This window comes from Aphelocoma coerulescens, chromosome 2 (genome assembly GCF_041296385.1).
Source record: "Aphelocoma coerulescens isolate FSJ_1873_10779 chromosome 2, UR_Acoe_1.0, whole genome shotgun sequence".
Taxonomy (NCBI): domain Eukaryota; kingdom Metazoa; phylum Chordata; class Aves; order Passeriformes; family Corvidae; genus Aphelocoma; species Aphelocoma coerulescens.
The window spans coordinates 117,580,953-117,601,472 of record NC_091015.1 but is presented as its reverse complement, the minus strand read 5'-3'; the positions used below and the strand labels follow the sequence as shown (position 1 = coordinate 117,601,472).

Here is a 20,520-nt window from a genome sequence, read left to right as displayed (position 1 = left end):
AAGTATACATACAATGAAGAAGATTATTGCTGTTTTTGTAAACTTGAAGTAAACATCAGCTTACAGAATAACTAGTTTTACTGAAGAGTTAGGCAACTGGTGACTGAGGAGAAAAATGTCACTGCAAAGTTCGTTCTCATCTGGTTTCTCAGTCAAAACTGACAGGCTGTAAATTGAACTTTGAAATTACCTGTTTATCACTCTTATTAAGACTTGTATTTTTATTAAATTTATTAAGATGAATCTGATTCTAAATTACTTTAGTGTATTTCATGTGTTTTTAATAGGTTGAAATGAACTAATTAATTCACAGCACTCTGATGCCAGGGTAAATTTGCAGCAATTAGTCATTTCACAGATCTGCAGTAGGAAAATAAAATATATTACATGACCAAGCATTAAGATTCTTTAAGATATTTGCCATGCCTGCTATTATGTTATGTTTACCTTGATGAGAGAAATAAGTCAGTTTTCATGTGCCAACTCAGACCAGTTCCTGATGAACCCAAACACATTAAATGTAAACTAAAAGGATCAAACACACTGCAGATGGGTGAAGAACTGCAGAGTGAAATTGGTGAGTGCATATTCTTCATTTTCTTCTACAGTATATTTCTTTTTCTTGTCAGTTTAAGACTTCTATATTTACCAATGTCATCAAGAGTAAATTACCTTCAACTACTTTAATATAAAATACAGGTTTACATTGTCATTCACAGAAAGATGATCAGACTTCTGAATTGCCATTTTGCAATTCTGGAGTTACTCTCTGATAAGATTTGTCTTGTACTTTGTACATTGGGTCATTCATCGCTCTGAGTTCAAATGAATTCAAATAAATTTTTGTTTAGTTCATGTATTCTGAAGTCTGAAAGGCCATAAGAGCATTCAGACTATTGCTAAGGCATGGACTTCAAAGTGACACATTTTAATAGTTGCTTTAACCTAAGAGGAAGGCATGTTAGGCATCAGTCTTCTCATTCTCCTTTGGTTTCTGTGTGCAGTTGCCACATGACATAGTGAAAAATTAAAAATTCTTACAGTATTTTGGGACATTAAAAACTTGTGTGTGACTGAAGAAAGCGCATGGAACAAACTAAGAGGTTGAAAAACAGCTTTCAGTTTTAAGATTTTTTTTTAACTTTTGGGTAAGAAAAAATCTTTTTATTCAAAAAAGTGGGAAGCACAAATATGGGATATAGATACATTTGGTTTATACCCACAAGGTTGGGAGTTTTTATCAATGTATATAAAAACCTGAAGAGAATGTAAAGAAGTTGGAGCCAGGCTTTTCCTATGTGTGTTCAGAGACAGTAAATAGAGGCAATGGATACCAACTGAAACACAGAATGTTCCCCCTGAACATCAGGAAACACTTTTTTCACTGTGAGGGTGACCAAGCACTGGCACAGATTGCCCAGAGTTTGTGGAGTCCCCCTCCTTGGGGGATACCCTGAAGCTGCCTGTCTGCAGCTGGGTCAAGGTCACCCTACTAGAGCAGGGGGTTTGAACCAGGTGACATCCAGAGATGCCTCCCAACCTCAGCCTCTCTGTGATTTAGTGATAGTTATGTAAATTTTCTCTATATTGTGTCTGTGTTGTATACATTTATATTCCATGTGTTGTATGTTTCATTAAAGCAGCTGCTGAGGTAATCATCCTAATAATCATTTTAATTATCATTGTCTTTTTTAACAGATGTAATGATTACAGATCAGTTTGGAAATCAGGTTCAGACAGTGACATCTGCATGTGTAAATTCCCTAGGAGTTTCTGGGCCTGGACTTGATAAATCAAATTTGAAAGTAACTTGGCAGGTATTTATAAGATGTCATATAGTTTATTTCTTTGTGGCATTTGTGTCGTAATTGTCTTAATTCTGTTACACAGAATTGAACCAAAATTGTGGAAATTAGTCAAATTACACACTAGTTGGTCACTTAAAGCATTAAAATTGCATGATCCTGTTCTAAGGAACACAGCAGCATCTGTTAAAAACCTTATCATTGCTGCAGTTACACAATGTGAAGGCCAGTTCACTTCCTGCTTGAGTCAGGTTTGCTTTGTTTCTAGTTCATTGTTCTATATGTTTTCTTCTATCTTGCTTTTAAAAAGTCTTTTCTTTGTATTTATGTTGGTACAGTTGATGTTAAGATCCTTTGAAGAACCTTGTAGAATGGACTAGTGTCTATACCTTTTCAAATATGCTGGGTATAACCTGAAAAACAGGTTTCTGAGAAATTCTTGAGTTTGAAATGGGTCACTTCTTACTCATGAAGCTCATTTGAATTTAACAGAAGGAATAGAACTTGTCGTTTAATTTTTAGTCCACTGTCTCACAGTAAAAACACCAAATAGTGTTCAGAGAGCATAAATACTAAATGCTATATTTTAAAAATATTAATAAATTTTACTTTATTTGTTCTTGGTAAAATCTTCTCTTTATTTCTCAATAGGAAAGTACTCAAACAATGAAAGTAAAAGGTATTAGATATAAACCCTGTTTACTTGGAAGCAAAGAATTGTGCTTCGCTTGGCGTGAATTTTCTGACTTTATCAGAGTGAATTTAGTAGCAGGATCCCCTGCTAAATTGCAGTTTGTGGATTGGCCAGAGTTAGAAAAGGTAAGTTCAACAGTTTTGGTTTGAAAAAAAGCAACATGGTCTCTAGTCAGGTATTTTAATTCCCTTTTTCAGGAAATAGCTAACTGCATTAGATTTTTAAAAGCAAACTTATTTTGGAATAATCTAACTCATATGTGTTTACAACCTTAAATATTGTAAACTGTTTATTCTGCCCCATTTGCCTTTCTACAGATAGTGTAACTTTTGTGTAGTAATTTTACTGTGGGCTGGATCCTGACACCTGTCTTTCACTGCTGTTTTCCAAAGATACAGTCCTTACTGGTAGTAATGGCTGGCAGCTCATCTCTCCATCTCTTACTGGGGTTTTTTGATGTTCAGGATGCCAGATGGCAGTCCCAAATTTACTTCAGTTTACAAGTGTTTACTGTCAGAAAGTAAACACTTAAAGAGAATGGAGTATAGGACTTAAAAGAAATGGCTGGAGAAATTTGGTGCTGTATATCTATTTGCCTTGGGTTTTTAAAATTACTTTTCAGTGTTTACTTTGGCTATTCAAATAATAGTGCTTAACTTGCTGCAGAAACCAGAACAGAAAATTGAAAGCAGAAAAAAGAAAATCGTATCTCTGAGTAGAGGACAGGAATCAAGATTGGTGTTTTGGGAAAGTTACTGAAGAAAATAAAACAAAAGGTTCAGGGAGTTGCATAACTTATTTTTTTTCTCTAGACAGCTGTTTAAGTATATCAGAAAATAAAATTTTTGGGCCATAGCTCTTCTTACAAGGGCAGTGATAAGCCCCTTCAGAATCATATCCTTCCTTTAGGCATGTCAATGTGAGTAACCCATGCCATTCAATTCAAGTAGTGCATTTTATTCTAACAAGTGAATATAAATAAACTCTAAAAATACATACCAGCATACCATTTGATCATGGTCTAGCTGTTGTGGGAGCCAAATAGTATGGGAAAGGTGGATACTGTTGCTCTGGGGATTCCTGAACTGCTGTAAATGGCCAAGATATCTAGAATTGAATAGTATCATGCATTTGTATCTCTTCCAGCCTGTTGCAGTGATTAATGGTAGAGAATTGCAGAGGCCCCTTATTGTTCAGTTGTGTGATCAGTGGGGAAATCCAACTCCTGAGCCTAATGTCAAAATCAGCCTTACAAAGAGTAACAACTTAAAGGTAAGCATAGACCTCATTAGGTGAACTTTGTTTAACACAAGTTTTGTTGTCGTGTCTACATTATCTTCATTTTCAGGACATTTTTGGAAAAGTTAATAAAACATTGTAAGACCATAAAAGAATGATTAATCTAATATAAGAATAGTGGCAACAAATAACATAAATAGGTCCCAGGACAACAACCACAAATATAACAGAATTCCTATAGGACAGTGTCCACGTGTAATTTGAATACATTCCAGATCTTCTGCAGAATCTTCTTCCAAATTTTGCATGCACATCACACCATCCCATCCCCACATGTTATAAGAGGTAATTTACTGAATGATAGTAATTACAATGATAGTCTCAAATAGCAACCAAATAACTTCTATCTGGTGGTTCTTTGATTTTGATTCCTGAATTTTGACTTGCTGGTCTGTATGTAAAGCTGGTCAGCAGGTTTGGGCCCTACTTGAGTATCCTGTGAAAAGCATTGTCAGAATAAATGAAATTAAAACAGTGAGGATGCAAATCTAGGCCAAATTTAAGTGGTTACTGTCCTTTCCATAAGTGAGGTATGAGTGTCAGATGGTTTTTACGTTGGTCTGTACAAAGGAAGGACTTTGAGAGAATACTTCATTCATTAAAATGTTTGTCCTTGTTTTTGAACAAAAAGTGGAAAGTCAAGCTGTCAAACATTCCTACCTGTCAGTACAGAGGCTGTTATATTGAATATATATATTATCAACACAGGATAGATTCATCCACTTCTGGACATAACATTTTTTCATTCAGGGCTGGTTCTGTTCCCTTTTTGTTCCTGCTTGCTATGTATTTGTGTTCCTCAGTTTTTTCACAATATGCAGCAGCCATGAACCTTCTTTTGCTCACTCCTCCAGAGCTGTGCCACAACCTTAGCTTTTGCCCAATTTAACTATGCTATTATTACTTTTTTTTAATTGGATATTTTTAAGTAGATTTTTTGATGTTTTGAATATTTTTCTGCTGGCTTTTTTGACTCTCTTGCCATAGAAACCTGCCTCACAGTTTGGGGATATTTTATTTGCCCCAACTACTGCCTTTATGAGCTGAAGGTCACTGTGGGTTCTAGTTATGTTGTTCTTGAGAGAAGACACAACCTTGGCAGTAACTCTGCATGGTTGTGCTGCCTGATCAAAGCGATGCTGTGGTGGCATGCTATGTCTTTTCAGATTTTATGCCTTCTTCCAGGGAGGACCAGGAGCATGTCCTAGAGTCCATATGTTCTTTATCTAAGATGGATGTGTCCAGGAGAAAGTGTTGGGTTATGAAAGCCGAGGTGAATCATTGTTATAAAGTGTTTATTACAGCATGCTCTGCCTTGGCATTTCCAATAGGTTGTATGCACAGTCTCCCAAAATAAATTGGAAGATTTTGGGAACGGAAATTCTCAAATAAGGTGTTTTCTATATTTCACATTCCACCCTCTAAGTTTCCAAAGCCTGATATTATGCAGTTGCAGCATGTGTTTCCTGTACTCCTATATCTTACTGGTCCAAAACTAAATGAGGACTGGAAGAACACTGTAACAGGCATGAAATTGTTTGTAGAAGGTTTTTGATCTGAAAATACACTCAGATTAACATCTGCTATGGATGATATGATACCGTCAGTAGCAATTTAAAAAATAGCATTTATAAAATATTTGAACATATTCATGAAGAAAAATATCCTAGTTCAGATGAAGTGATTGTTTTCGAAAACTGGCAAAGAATTTGAAACCTCTTCATTAATATTGTCTTCATAACAGTATATCTTACCCTAATTTAGAGTGCAAAATTTCAGCTACAGCTCAAATCAATAGACAGTATTCAGGCAAATGAGATGAACATTTTTTTCTAAGACGTGATACTATTTCTGTATCATTGAAAGAATAACTTTTTTTTTTTTTTGACAGATTGTTCCTTCAAACTTGCAACATAAAACAGATGACACTGGTAGGGCTAACCTGGGAGTTTTTAGTATTCATGCACCTAGGTAAGTAGTGAAAACCAGATGGATTTCATAAAGTACTACCAAGTATTAATCTAGAGCCAAGATCAAACATTTATTATTTATATACAGGTGGATGGCCAGATAGTAAGTTCTAAAAAATTAAGTGCTTAACTAAATAAAATTCAGTAGCTGCTTCTCTTGATCTACTGAGAAGCTCCTGCTGTAATTTTCTGAATCCTGTTTTTTTCTGGTGATGGTAAACCTCAGCTTATACTTGTCAACCTGCGCCAAGTCCAAGTTGTATTATAAACCACTTAAAAGATTTGAAATGTACAGTCTTTAGGTGGCCAGTTGCTTTTAAAGTAGGAACACATTCTGAGAGTGTTTAAACCCCACTTTCTTTTCCTTTGTTTTAAAGGAAAGACATTGTTTTAAAGGACTAGGTAGAGTGTCCTAAGGAATTTTAAATAGATACATTTCATTTTTCCTATTTGCAATTGAACTGCTGAAGTCTCATTTCCAGCAGATGTGTGTCCTGTGGCTCCTGCTTGTTCATGTTGTGCTTCTTCATGCTCACTTCATGTATAGCTTCCCTTACACACTTATGTCCCATATGGCTTTTCAAATTTATCATTTCTGTATCCTCCTCATATTCACAGTTTTGCAACCCACTCCCTGTATCCCTTGAGTTTTCTGAGCAAGACTGGATTAGCTTTAGGTTATTTTGAAACTAGCAATAGGTGCTTGTTCTTTGCACTCAAGTCTGCAGGATTTGACCCATAATACTTTTCTGCATTTGGAAGAAAATTGTTTTAATGTTGTTGAGGGTGCTCAGTGTATATATAATGCCTTTGACTTGGTAGAAGCATGATGAATATTAGTTATCAGTTTACTTCTGGAGGTTAGAAACAGGTGTGACATCATACTATTTAACAGCATAATCAAAACTGGCTGGGAAGTACAGCCTCTGTGCAGTTAAACACTATATTCCCAGTTATGTCTGAGAACTTAAATTTCAAGTTTTTAATACTGTAAAGAAAATGAGTTATATGATAGCATCAAAGACATTATATACTTTCAGTGTACTTTGCTAGATGTGGATGGTACTCATCTTCACTCTTCGGAAACTTTTGTCAAAGCAGAATGCTCCTCAGCATTTTAATTGCTTTCTGCTTTACTGTCTTCTGCTACTTGAAGCTCTAGTTGCTAGTGTCCTACAGGCAATGAAACATGATCAAACTAATGAAATATTACCACAAATTTAAATTTAATAAGCTAATATCTTAAGAATAACTTAGACTCATGATATTACTTGTCTGACATTGTCTTAACACTTCAATTTTTTCTTCTCTTTACTACTACATTACTAGATATTGTTTAGCATGCTTTCATGTACATTATTCAGACTTGAAGCCTGTTGAAAATTGTCTTTTCAGAAGAGATTTTACATCTGTTTTTATGATTTCTGTATATTGCAGGGGAGAGCACATTTTACAGCTTAAAGCCTCATACAACAAGACCATATTAGATTGTCTTGTAATCACAATAAAAGTCCTGCCTGATCCTGAGAAACCTGTCTGCTTGAATGTTAAATATGACAAAAGTCCTTCTTTCCCAGCAGGAGGTACCTTCCCTGGTAAGTATATGGATCTTTGGTGGAAACCAGTCACTCAAGAACCTTAAAAACCTGTGAAAAACTATTTTGGTGATTCTACTGTATTTTTTTGCTTTTTCTGGTCTGTTTTCTCAGTTCTTTGTAACAGCTATATCTGAGATGTAACACTTGGACAGAAGAGATATCTAGGTCATCTTTGGAAAGCATTTCAAAAGACCTCTTATTTATTTGTTCCAAACTACTGCTTTTATCCATCTATAAAGGGTAAAACTACAGAATCTCTTTTCTGTCTTAATAAAATATGATCTGAGCTAGTTCATGTATGTTTTCCCTCATCTCTTTCTGTGGAACAGTAACAAAGGAAGTAGCTGTGTAATTCTAGGCCAACTGTGAGCCAAGACAAACCAAAAAGTAATCAGCAGGAGGACAGCACAAAATACTCTTTTCTCCCGCTGTATTCCCTCACAAAAGGGTTTGTTTCCTGGCCATCAGAACTTGATCAGCCAACATTTTTTTTGGCAAGAGGTTTTTGTTTTTTAAAATACTCCATACAGTGTTATGACCTTGATTAAATTCACAAGGTATTTTAGTTTTGCCTAGAAGATCATAGAATGACAGAGTGGTTTGGGTTGGAAGGGAAGTGTAAAGACCATCTACCTCCAACCCCCCTGCCAAACAGACCTTTTCAAATGTAGTGTGTAGTGTAAATCAACCAGGTTTTGAGATAGGAAGAGAATTAAACAGCTTCTTCAGGACAATATAATACATATAATATATATGACATTAAATTGAAATACTTTAACATCCTAGTTATTTAATTTACTGGTGATCTCAGGTATACCCGAGGGCAGGCACTGTAGTCTTGGAGAGGGTCATGCCTGAATTTTTCATGCACATCAAAGCATAATCCTTCCTTAAAGTGCAAAATTCAGTCCTGCATGAGCAGTGCAAGTTCATTTACGTGCATGAAGTCCACCTGTAACCATAGTGTCAAAGTGCTTTGTTCACATTTTGAACTAGAAGGGTAGCTTTGTTCTAGTTTGGATTCCATTTTCCATTTTGGATTCCATTCAGACCACTGCACTTCCTGTGGGACATACAGGAAAAGTGACATTTTTCAGATTGGGATATAAAATGGCAAGTATTTTGACTGCAGAACCAGTCAACAGAGTGAAATGTCTCCCTGTAGCCTATTTCTAACAGATACAACTGTGTGATCCTAGTCTGTAAGAAGTAGCCAAACTCAGCTTCAGATTCATAGTCTGATCCCTTGGGAAAATGGTAGTGGTGTTGGTACTGTCTTTTTACAGCTTCTCTGCCTTTTTATCCAATAGCTCAATGGCTAAAGCACTTGTGAAGGAAGAGGGAGATTTGGATTTCCCGTCCTTGAAGGAAGGAATCAGCTACTTAACTAGCTAATGGTATTCATTCCTGAGAGCAAGAGGCAGCCTGGTGTGCTGTTTTGATAAGAATTTGAGAAAGGCAGACTTGAAATTTTAGGGTTTTTTTAAAGCTGTCACTGGATAAAGTAGGTGTTTGGTTTTTCCCTAAGGATTGTTACCTGGTCTAGTTACAGGGATAAGGAGAGAAGGTTTTTCATATCTGGTTTGAAATTTTTAGTGGTTTTGGCTCTTTTTGGAATGCTTGTGTTGTAATTTTTTTTCTCTTAAGTGTGAAGGAGACACAGAAATTCATGACGTTTGAGCTTTTTAATTCTGAATAAAAATAATGTTCAAAACATGTTGTCTTTGATCCTACAGATTTTATGGTTAGTGTTCTTTCTGAAGATGACACCATTATTAAAAATATTAATCCAGCACGGATTTCTATGAAAATGTGGGAAGCACAGAACAGCCGGGCTAGGGCACCAATTGATGTAAGTCATCAAAATGCATTTTCAAAATGGGTATCAAAATGCCAGCACAGGGCAAACATATTTAAAATATATATTTGTAAAACCTTTCCTTCATTTGACTTAGATCCATATAGTTCTTCTACATTTTAAATAACAAATATTGCAGATCAACCCTATATGTTTATCACTGTCTGTCCTTTTACAAGTTGTCAGACTGGCCAAGCGTCAATACTACAGTAATGACAAAAATGTTGCTGTTCTGCAGAAGCTAACTCATAACAGGGAGAGTATTAGAAGTAGCCACACTGAAAGGACTGTGAGAATTAGAACATGAAACTAATGTGTAGAATATAGGCAGTCTCATTGACTTACTGTGAGCTATCAGTACTGCAAATCATTAAGTCTTGGTAGCATATTACAAGTTAAGTACGTTCAGTATATCGCATTAAATTTTTTGCATCTTTCTTTACAGGTTACAACATTTAGCTGTAGTAAAGTGAAGGATGACAAGGAAGATGGCTTCTTCTACTTCAGGTATAATACCATTTATTTTATAATTACTGATGGAACTTACTATACAAAATACATAGTTTTGAAATAGAAAGAAGAGTTTCATGTTTTGCTAATAACAGTCCGTCATAGAATTACTATGATACAGAAAAGGTGAAAGATACTAGCAAGATGCAATAAGATGAAGGCTGAATTCTTTCCTAGATACTTTTGACATCTCTATAATCTGAGAGTAGAGAAGAGTCTAAGATAATATATTAGAATACATTTTGAAAAATGCTAGCAGTGAGGGAACTACATTATCACTTTGTCACTTATATAGTAACATTCCTTAATTCTTTTCAATAATGTTTCAACTACTGTAGAATTGCAGGCTGGACAAAGCAGACTTAACTCTTTACTTAATACCTTCTGTAGCTGTGCATCAGTCCTGAGCAATGACCTTGGTCCTGTCAGTTTAGTAATCATTCCTTGGGCTGCTTATTCAGAAATAGTGTCTTAGATGACTGGTGGCAGAACTGGAGCTCATTGTAAGCTGGTGCCTGACTGCCACGTTCTTTCTACATCTATTTCTAGTAGACAGTCTATGGGATTAGCTAGTTATGGTACTGGCTGTGGATTCAAGCTTTTGCCTCCTGGGAGTGGGCTTTTCTTGACATAGGTACCTGTAGTTTACTAGTTATCCACAAATGTCCAGAATTAAAACTGCCAACCGTGTTGAAAAATTTGAAAGGGGAGTGGACACTCTCCATTAGCAGCCATTGTAGAAAAGTATGTTTTACTTGTTGCTGCCAGTGTCTATGGCATCACTGTCTGCCACCTGGTTTCTCTCAGGTTTCCCTGTTCTTGGCACGCTCTCAGATGGTTTTCATCAATTTATCACCAGTCAGTAACATGGATGCTGTTATGCAGTTTTAAACAACTTCCATAGCAACTGTGTCATTTCTTTTTTTTTCTAAAGCCTATGTCTGTCCAGCTGTGAGATCCTCAGCTGATTATTTGCTAATTAGTGTTTTAATGTATCCTGACAAGGCAAATGCTACTGTCAATCTTAAGCTAGATAAAATGCAGGAGAAGGAGATAAAATTGTTACTTCTGTATGTGAAATATAAAAAAGGAAAAGTCCTGGCCTGTTCTGGAAATAGTAAAGCTTTGGGATTTTGTTTATTCCAAGTTAAGCATTCCAAGGAATCTTGCGTATTCCTCCTTCCCAAGCAAAATCAGAAGGAACAAATTACTTGATATCACTGACAAAACAGTTAAAATGCTGTATGTTTAAAAAAAAGAATCTCATTAATCAATTCAAGAGTGCCATATGTTGTCTTTGGAGAAATACCTGGATCTTGGCTGTTTGCATCTCCTCAAAAGTTTCTAAGAATTTGTAAGCCACTGCTATCCCTTGCTAAACACTGCAGAGGTCCTCTGGATGCCAATGTGGCCTTCCTTGCTGGGTGAAGTTACAGCAGCAGAACCTCAGGTGTCTGGGCTTTTCTTTGTGTTTGGATGGTAGGGGTTCTTTGCCAGTAGTCTACACTCTGGAATGCCGTAAAGTAGAATGAAAACTCTCTTTTTCTCTTACTATATTCAACCTTGACCAGTGGTCCAAATTACCCAACTTTGTACAGCCTGACTAAGGAAGGAATTAGCTACTCTGATTTTACACAAGTTTTATTAAATTTGGAGAGAAATTGTTGTTCCAGATCTAAACATGTCTGTGTTTTGTTCCAGTAGCTTTATGAAAATTCTGAATAGGAAGTGAAATGATGTAGACTTGCAGATTTCTGAGCAATAGGACCATGACAAACTTCCTGTCATCTACAAGAGACAAACTCTTGAAGGAGACTTGCCTCATTTAAGCTTCCAAAGCTTTATTCTAATTCTCGAGGAATTTTGATGTCCTTCTTGCTGAAGGAGGAGTATTATGCCTTAGTAGGGCTTTCTAAGTAGTTTGGAGGACTACCCTGAGTTTGAATTGCTTGCATACTTAGGTACTTGTGACTTCGATACTGACTCATGTTTGCTTGGGTTTTATTTTTGGGTTTTTTAGGGATAAAGTGGTTCCGGAGAGAGTGGGCACTTACATTGTCCAGTTTACCTTTGCAATGGATAAGACAAATATGCTCAACAGTGAACAGGTTTGAATCTCTAATTAATTGCATGTAGCCAAAAACGTGTTAGTACAGAATCATCTGGGAGAAGTGTCATGATACTTTGTCGATTGAGAATGCAAATACTTTCACTCACAAGTTTTGCAAAAAACTGTATTTTAATTTTGATAGTTACTGATTTCAAACTGTTGATTATCAAAATAGTTTTCATTAACTTTTATAGCTAACAATTTGACGGCCTAACAGAGCTGCATAATTTGCAACCTAGCAGAACTGCTTTATGATTGTGCTGATTTATTTCAAGACTGTCTGAAAATTTCAAATGTATTTGTTTCAGTGTATTTTGAGCAACCCAAGTGTGCAGGTGATTTGCAGTTAATTATATCAGTCTTTATTTTATTTTGTTTTATTTTATTCTTCCTCCTTTTTCTGCTAGATTATAGTTGAAGTTGTACCTAATGACCCTGTACGCTTGTTACCTGATTCTTTACCAGCTACTCCAGCAGTTTCCAATGTTCGAGCTCTTACCAGCCGTACACTGGTCAAGGATTTATACCTCCATTTAATGGTAACTATACTTCCATACAAAATCATAGCTAGGGAAATATGTAAGACTGCTAAAACTATGTTGAATTTTGCTGTAAGGCATTGCTCGTGTTTCTTTGCAGATTCTCTTCATTAAAAAATATGTAAATCAGTGATTTTTCAGCATATGATGGGTCCATCTTGCTTCATTTACCTACAAATTACCAAAACTGAAATGTTTGGTCCTTGCTGTCAGGTATCTCAGTTGAAATCCATGTCTTGTTGCCACATGAATAAGTTGTTTCAAGAACAGATTCTAGTGGGAAAACAGTTAGATGTACAGCAAATGTTTCTCTCCATGATTTTTCTTCCTAGAGACAGATTCTCTTAGAAATCTTCTATTACAAAAAATAACATTTCTTAAACTTTGAGTGTTCACAGGGATAAAATAAAATCACTTACCAGCTACCATAATAGCAAAGCAGACTCAGCTTGTGGAAAGTAATTTAATTTAATCACCAGTTTAGAAAGATTTGTGTAATTAGAAACAAAGACCAAAAAACTAAAGCAACACATTCTGCCCCACCCTTTCCTAGGCTCAGCTTTGTTCCAGACCCCTGTACCCTTCCCCAAGCAATGCAGGGGGATGGGGAATGGGGGTCACAGTTAACCCATAAAAGCTCCTCAGCTCTTTTCTGCCTGTGCTTTTTCCTCACAATTTCCCTGTTCTAGTGTGGGTCCCTTCGTGCACCGCAGTCCTTCACGAACTGCTCCAGTGTGAGTCATTGCCACAGGCTGCAGTCCAGGAATTATCCACCTGCTTTAGTATGGAGTTCTCCATGGGCTTCCATGTGGGTCTCTGCTCCACCGTGGTCCTTCATGGGCTACAGGGAAGTACCTGCTCCAGTGTAGTTTCCCCGTGTGCTGCAGGACAGTTTCTGCTCTGGTGCCTGGAGCACCTCCTTGCCCTGTTCCTTCTCTCACCCTCTGCTGTTCTCTCTTTTTTTTTTCCCCTTCTCAGCTGCCTGTGCATTTTTGCCCATTCTTAAATATAAAGAAATACCATTTCAGCTGAGGGGCTCAACTGTCCCTGCAGTTGATCAGCTGGAGCACTATGCAGATCCCCTATGCAGAGGCTGCTAGCTCTTTGCCATATAAATCCAGGACAGTACAGAAATTGATTACTGAGTTCAGTTATGTCCCAAACTAACTTTAATTTCTTTTTGACTTACAGGATGAATACAACAACCACACTGGACTTGATCTAGTTGGCAGAATAATAGCAAAAATCAAAAGCCCCAATGAAGAAGATATAGAGATCCCACAGTTTCAGGGGAAGGTCAATACAGTAGAGTTTCCATTGGAGAGTGGATCAGCTGAAATTGTAAGTGTGACTGAAATACACAGCTCCATTAACAGTGGATCTAATGAGGCTTATTTTCCTGCAGTTTTAAAGTTATCTTACACCTCGTTGTGTTCTGTGGAGATTTAGTTTATGTTGAAGCTTTCCCTTAGAGATAAGTAGATAAATTATTTCTTCTTTGTTCGACTACTGATTTTCAGAAAACCTGAAGGAAGGACATTCTTTAAACTGTTTATCCTTGCCAAGTGAGGGAAGTGTGCAGGTACTTTCAGTTAGGGACCAGGACATTCAGGAAGATCCAGTAACAGTATTTTCTTCACTTAAATTTCACACGTGAATAACACTTAACCAATTTGTAGTTAAACCATTACTATTACCATTATTTTACATTTTTATTTATAATACTCTCAGGCTGTGATATTTTAAGATCATTTAGACTGACTTCTTCATGTATTTGTGATTAAATTTTGCCAGGCTCTCTTGATATTTTGTCAAGCTAAGTGGGCCTATATATACTTTGCAGAAAGGCATCCTACCCTCATTTGAATAAGATAAAATTACCATTTCTATTTATGCTTTGTTTCACTCATTAATATACTTGGCTGTTAAAAATGCTTTCCTTATTTTGGTTTGAATCTCTGGCATCATGCATACTCTGAGAGTACTGCATATTGTAGTTGCATCACTGCAGTCACTTTTTCTTCAACAAATACAGATTGAACTTTTAAAACCTGTAAGTTCCATCTGTCACAGTTGTTACAAAATATAATACAAAAGACACAATGTAAAATGTGCACATGCACAAATCCAGGAACTGTTCAAAGCACACCAAAAAAAAAATCCATCTGAATGTGAAGTTTCTTCTGAGTGGAATGGTCACAATCTCTTTCTTAAAAGCCTACACAATTTCAGTCAATAGTATTCCTGTGGTGAAAGAGTTGTATATTGATTTTTGTTTTGAACTTGAAGTATCATATAAGAATGGCAGAGCAAAATTATACTCTTACTTCATTTGGTTGTCACATATTTTACTAGTCTGACAGAAGTCTTCAATTAGAAGATGTACTAAAGGAGGATCCAACTTTTCAAAGACACTTTCTCAGCTACCTTTTCTAGCTCACTCATTGGAAGCAGCTTTATGACAGACCAGCATCAGTGTGTGCCAAGTGGAGGCAGACACTGCATAGCAATAAATACAAATTCTCCCAAATGCATCTTGGAAATCACCACCATAAGACCCCAGCAGAATCCTAAAATCTACAGATCCTACATACAAACTTCTTCATAATATATTCTATTCAATACATTGGCTTCTTTTATGGAGCTCCATATGTGAAAATGAATAACACAGCATAAATAATTCTCTGTCAATAACTGTTAAGGCCAGAAACATCTAGTTAACGTGGACAAATGTTGTTAATCTGCCAGACTCTGGTCTACTCTAATCTATACAGAAAAGTGATGAAATATGTATGAAAAACAAAGCTAGAAAAATTAAATACAGGGACTGGATAGAGGTATCAGATAATATACTAATTGATTGATGGTACACTCTTGCATTTCTCTGTTTTTCCTACCATGTTATCAGGAGTAGTAAATTAACTGGTTTGTGAACACATTCTCAGGTGGGTGGGGTTAAGAAAAGGGGCAAAAGTGTAGCTAAAGGGTCAGCTGTAACCACTGGTCTAACAAAACACTGTGAATCTTGCATTTACACCTGTGGTAACATGGTGTAAATTGAACACCTTTATATGGGTAATAATAAGCCCATTTACTGTCCTCTGACAGTTCAGATAAAATTACTGGGTAATTTCTAAAGACTCCTTGCTGATGCAGAAGTAAAAATTTTTTGGTTTACCTCCATGTAGTAGTAACCTGGTGTTGCATAACTGTGACCTAAATTCTCCACTCTTCCTTCAGTGACAAAGCTACCAACCTATGTAATGGAGGGAAGAATACTGGGATTTTGGGGGGTTCCATTTGTTTGGCTTGTTTTGCCTTTTTTTTTTTTTTTTGGAGGCAGATGTGAAGGTTTTTCTACTCATGTATTCCTGGTTTGGTGGGAGGTGGGGAGTCTTGCATGCTTCTTCCTCTCAATTCTGTGATCTCAAGAGATCCTGCTTCTTTTGACAGTAACTTGTGTTCCCCAGTCATCCATGGGGACTAACTGCATTTCAGTGAACCCAGTATCTCTTCCCCTGTTCAGGCAGTTTTCAGGCATCTGATTTATACTGAATTCACTGACTTCAGACTACTCACAAAACCTGTGTGGAAAGGATTTGTTGGCTGTGACGTACTGTACTTTTCATATGACTTGTAATGGGGAGGGGAAGGGACGTACTAGTGTTCTTCAAGTATTTTGAAATTGTTCCATCTTGTTTATAAAGACAGTTGTGTGCATTTAGCATGAATATAATGAAACTGATAATCTGACATGTTTACCCATAGTCACAAGTTCAGGAATACTGAGCTTGTTTAATGAAGAAAAATGTTTAGATTTTTGTTAGCATATATTTTCTAAGAAAAAGATATTTCTACTACAGACTTCTCCTGATAAAATATATAGCTGCAATATTTTTGAAAGCCATGAAGACTATCTTTGAAGGTTATATATCTATCTCTTCTTTTAGGCTTCAACCACCTCTCTCTTGATTTGGCCAGTTGAGTAGCAATTTCTACATGTTAAAGGTGGAAACAGTATGAGTTTTACTATAAGCATTATTCATTTTGTGCATGATACCTTTCCCAAAGTAACAACGCATTTAGATATTACCTTTACTAATTTTATTTCTGTTTACCTTTATGGTTTCATAATATTTCTCATGTTTATAAAGAAAAGCAAAGGATTTAGTTTGCCTTTTCAATAAGGAATTGATAAGAAGTTAAATTTTTATGATAGTGTTTGGACATATATTGTTTATTCATTTGGGATCTGCTGTCTACTTCCATGGTAACAACAGTAACTTTAACTAAGCACTGGGAATAATTTGTTTTTCCTCTCTGCGTTCATGCATTGGGTCTTTCTTTTTAATGATCTGTTTGCATTTCACATACTGAATGAAGTACACCCAAGGAAATCTTGCTTATGAGACAACGCAGAGGATATTTTTTTCTGAGCATGTGCCTCTAAAATAAAATATATAGCCAAAAATAATAAGACATTTAAACAGGTAAAATGATAATTCTTAAATAATAAAATTGCTATTGCTATATCTTTGTTTTTTACTTTTGTTTAACAGTTATAAAAGGCATTTCCAAGCCAATACTTAAAAGTGTTGTAATACTGTATAGACATGATATGTTAGGTAGCTTAGAAGATTTAGTATCTGAAGAATGCTTGTTTTGTGTGTAACCTCAAGCATGAGCAAAAACTTACATTTGTTTATTTGTTTTAATAGAATTTAGTGCTGGCTGAAGACAGTCCTGGAAGAGATAGCACTGAATATATTCTTGTCTTTGAGCCACACCTGCCGGCTTTGAAAACACCTTTGGAACCATATTGTCTCTCATTTATGTTTTACAATGGTATGTTTCAGTTACTCTAAAATATTTGCTTTTCCTTAGAATCAGCTATTTTTAGATCCATAATACATTTTCAGAACTATGTGATAGCTTAATAGATTTTTGCTAATGCTTAAACTAGCTAAGCATGTTATCCTGTTTTCTTCTAAAAGTATATATATGCTTATTTCTGTAGATTCCAAGAAGCAGCAGCTGATGGCAACACTGACAAGGGAGAAAGACCAATTATCTAAGTCAATAGATCTTTACAGAAAGATGTTTGATACTACCAACCAGCTCGTAGCTGAAATGAAATGTAAGTTCAATCAAATATGTAAGTTTTTCTGGGAATTAACGTTTTTTTCCTGTAATAATTTTGAGAGTATAGAGAAGGGAAGAAAAATCAGTATTGAAATAATGAGAGATGGTAATTAGAGGAGAGCAGAAGGTGTGTGTATCTTGCAGGGAAGCATCTAATTACTTGGATGTACCTGCCTAAAAAGGGTCTTGATTTGAGGTAGAATGTCTTATGTCAGAATTATCAAAAGGAGAAAAGAAAGATTGAAGTTGGTGATCTGATTGCTTTTATCTGTGACTGCCTTTTACTCCCATCTTTGCATGCTCATACATCTGGAAATTCAACATTTGCCTAAAAACAATTTGAGGAGAATGAGCTATAGATAATCCTCTTTAAAAAAGTTAGTCTTATGTTTTCAAAATGTTACTTTAGCCCTTCATGTTTGACCCTGTATACGTGATTCAGAAGTGTTGTGTAGCTATTTGTTGTTTATGTTCTTCAGAAAATGTAATCCTGTATGAAGTTCTGTTAAATTGCAGAGTAGTGTGAGGGCACTGGTTTATGGGAATGGGAGAAATGAATGAAATATTTTCTTTGCTTTTTTTTTGTTTGAATCATCCTGCCTGTTGATTGTAAGGGTTTTTTTAACAATTGCATTTTGAATTTTTATTTTAAGTAATCATTAAGTGTAAATAAAGCAGACTGGCATTAGAAGATACTGCTGTTTCTTGTAATTTTAATACTGCATATTTCCATTATGAATGGAAAGTCCTGAATTCCAGTGTGAAAGGCATAAAAGTTTGTTTCGTATTTGCACATCTGTAGAGAGTGAGTTAGAGTACAGCATTATACTTTATGCTTAAGTAACATTTTCAAATATAAACGTTTTGAATAGAGAGTAGAAAGCAACTCACCCGTTTACTCATTTTTTTTTTAAATCAGTTCAGATATGAGAGCTGAGGAAATAGTGTCCAGAAAGTGGTGTGCCATATAACAGACAAAAGAAGGTAGTGCCAGCCACCACTCTTCTGTCTTGCCATTTCACCTGTTGGAGAGCCATTTAGAATGATAATAGAGGATGAAAAGTAAACCAGCTGACATTCTCAGACTGATGTAAAGTCTAGCCCCTTTGCTTTTTGAAGCTGAAGGCGTGGTGCCAGCTGAAATTGCTTAGAAATGGGACAAATCACAAGATCTTTGTGGAAAAATTCTGATATTATGTGCTGAAATTAAGAAGTAGATAGGATCAGTTGCAGCTGGCATAATTCTGAAAAGTTGTAAGAAATTCTGTAAGTGTTCCATTGCTTTCTGTTATTTCCTCACTCTCTTTTGATTTTATTTGTTTCAGGTCAGGTTAAAGAAGCTGAAACAAGAGAAGCTCTCTTGAGGAGCGAATTGAAGAAGCACCAAATTGAGTTACCACAGACGAACATAGTATGGCTTATTTCTTACTGAAGTCCATCAAAGTCTCTAAAATTGATATCAGTAATATATAAATAATAATATTGCTGAATTATACCTGTTACCAAACAGTGAAAATTTAAACTGTAGGAAAATTTGTGGATCGATGTCAAACTTAAGATTTTTTTTTAATTCTTTTTCTGTTAGTGTGAGGCTATCTTAAAAACTCCTAGAGAAATAACAAAAACCTTCTCTTTTATATCCTGGTCTTATTTTTGTGTTTCTGCTAAGGTTACTAGTGTTACTACTACTGCTAGATTTTATAGCAGGTTTTTGCAGGCTGATCAATATACATTGGATGTATTCTGGCATAAGTAGGACAAAGGAAAACACTTCATTTCAGAGAATCAAACAATTGCATATGTTACTGCCAAAGTTAATGTAAAAATAAGTTCTGAAATATTCAGGGCAATGTACCCCATTGCTAATTTCCCATAAAGATCCAATTAAAGAAACTTTTTAAAGGTTTTCAAACTAGTAACATTTGGCAAAAAAAAACCCCTATGTAAACAATTATATTTAGATCATATAAAATCAAGTTACAGTCATTAATCACAAATCAGTAAAATTAAGTTGCATAGTACTGAAGTTGCCCCTGCTGGCTAAATTTTTTGAGCCTGGACATAGTCCCCTTCTGAAATGGCTTCTTTTTGTACATTCATGATTGTCTCTTCCTGCTGTTTTAAACTTTTGTCTCTAATCGAGCACTGATAGTTTTTGGTGAAATGTTCCTTGAAGTCTAAAAACTAAAAAAAGAAAATAAGGAGTAATTAAAAAGCTCAGTCACAATTGCAATGAGCTTTCCCTTTGCTCTTCTCTGGGATTGTGCACAGTGGTCCCTTATACATTAAAAGTCTGTTTCAGATTATTGAATGTTTATTGTTAGAAAGTTAATTGATGACATGTGAGATAACTACTCTGGCTGCTCAGTCCAATGGTAGATGCTTGCTGATTTTAAATTTTCATTCTCAGCTTCAGTATGTGGATTCTCTTCTTAAAAAAAAGATGTTGGAACAAGAAGGAGTAATGAAGCAGCCAAGGAGAACTTGTACCCTCCCAAACTATCCAAAAGGCAACCAGGATATTCTAGGCAAGGTGAGTTTTCTCACAGGGAGCCTTCTAATGAGTTTTGTTGGTTCCAGAAAGTGGGAGTGATGAACAATTAGCCAACTGACTAGGCAAATAATTTTTGAGTAGCATTAAAACAGAGATAGCATTTTCAAATCAGATGACCAGCTCCTCTAACAGAGCCATCAGCAGAAGAATTTAATGTCTGTCTGAAGTTGCAGGATTATTGTGATTATGAAAAGGGGAGGTGCTCTTGGTTTCTGTTTTGACTGTTGTAACTTCTGTGGTACAGATTGCACATTTAGCTCAAATCGAGGATAACGAGGCAGCAAAAGTTATCTCTTGGCACCTGGCAAGTGACATGGACTGTGTAGTCACACTGACCACGGAAGCCGCTCGTTCTATCTTTGATGAAACTCAAGGTCGACAGCAAGTGTTACCCCTTGATTCTATTTACAAGAAGACACTCCCAGATTGGAGCAGGTAGAG

The 20,520-nt window shown here is 36.0% G+C and overlaps 1 protein-coding gene across 1 annotated transcript in view; it reads left to right on the top strand.

Annotated features, from left to right (window-relative positions):
- The window catches only part of SMCHD1 (structural maintenance of chromosomes flexible hinge domain containing 1), a 69,880-nt gene that overhangs the window by 41,961 nt on the left and 7,399 nt on the right, over positions 1-20,520 (top strand). The window contains exons 27-42 of the mRNA XM_069004557.1: positions 489-577; positions 1,699-1,817; positions 2,457-2,624; positions 3,646-3,771; positions 5,690-5,769; positions 7,206-7,363; positions 9,103-9,218; positions 9,670-9,731; positions 11,755-11,842; positions 12,252-12,383; positions 13,575-13,724; positions 17,102-17,228; positions 17,401-17,520; positions 18,851-18,936; positions 19,936-20,058; positions 20,324-20,514. Of these exons, the coding sequence (XP_068860658.1) occupies positions 489-577; positions 1,699-1,817; positions 2,457-2,624; positions 3,646-3,771; positions 5,690-5,769; positions 7,206-7,363; positions 9,103-9,218; positions 9,670-9,731; positions 11,755-11,842; positions 12,252-12,383; positions 13,575-13,724; positions 17,102-17,228; positions 17,401-17,520; positions 18,851-18,936; positions 19,936-20,058; positions 20,324-20,514 (1,935 nt within the window). The remainder of the gene's footprint in view (positions 1-488; positions 578-1,698; positions 1,818-2,456; positions 2,625-3,645; positions 3,772-5,689; positions 5,770-7,205; positions 7,364-9,102; positions 9,219-9,669; positions 9,732-11,754; positions 11,843-12,251; positions 12,384-13,574; positions 13,725-17,101; positions 17,229-17,400; positions 17,521-18,850; positions 18,937-19,935; positions 20,059-20,323; positions 20,515-20,520) is intronic.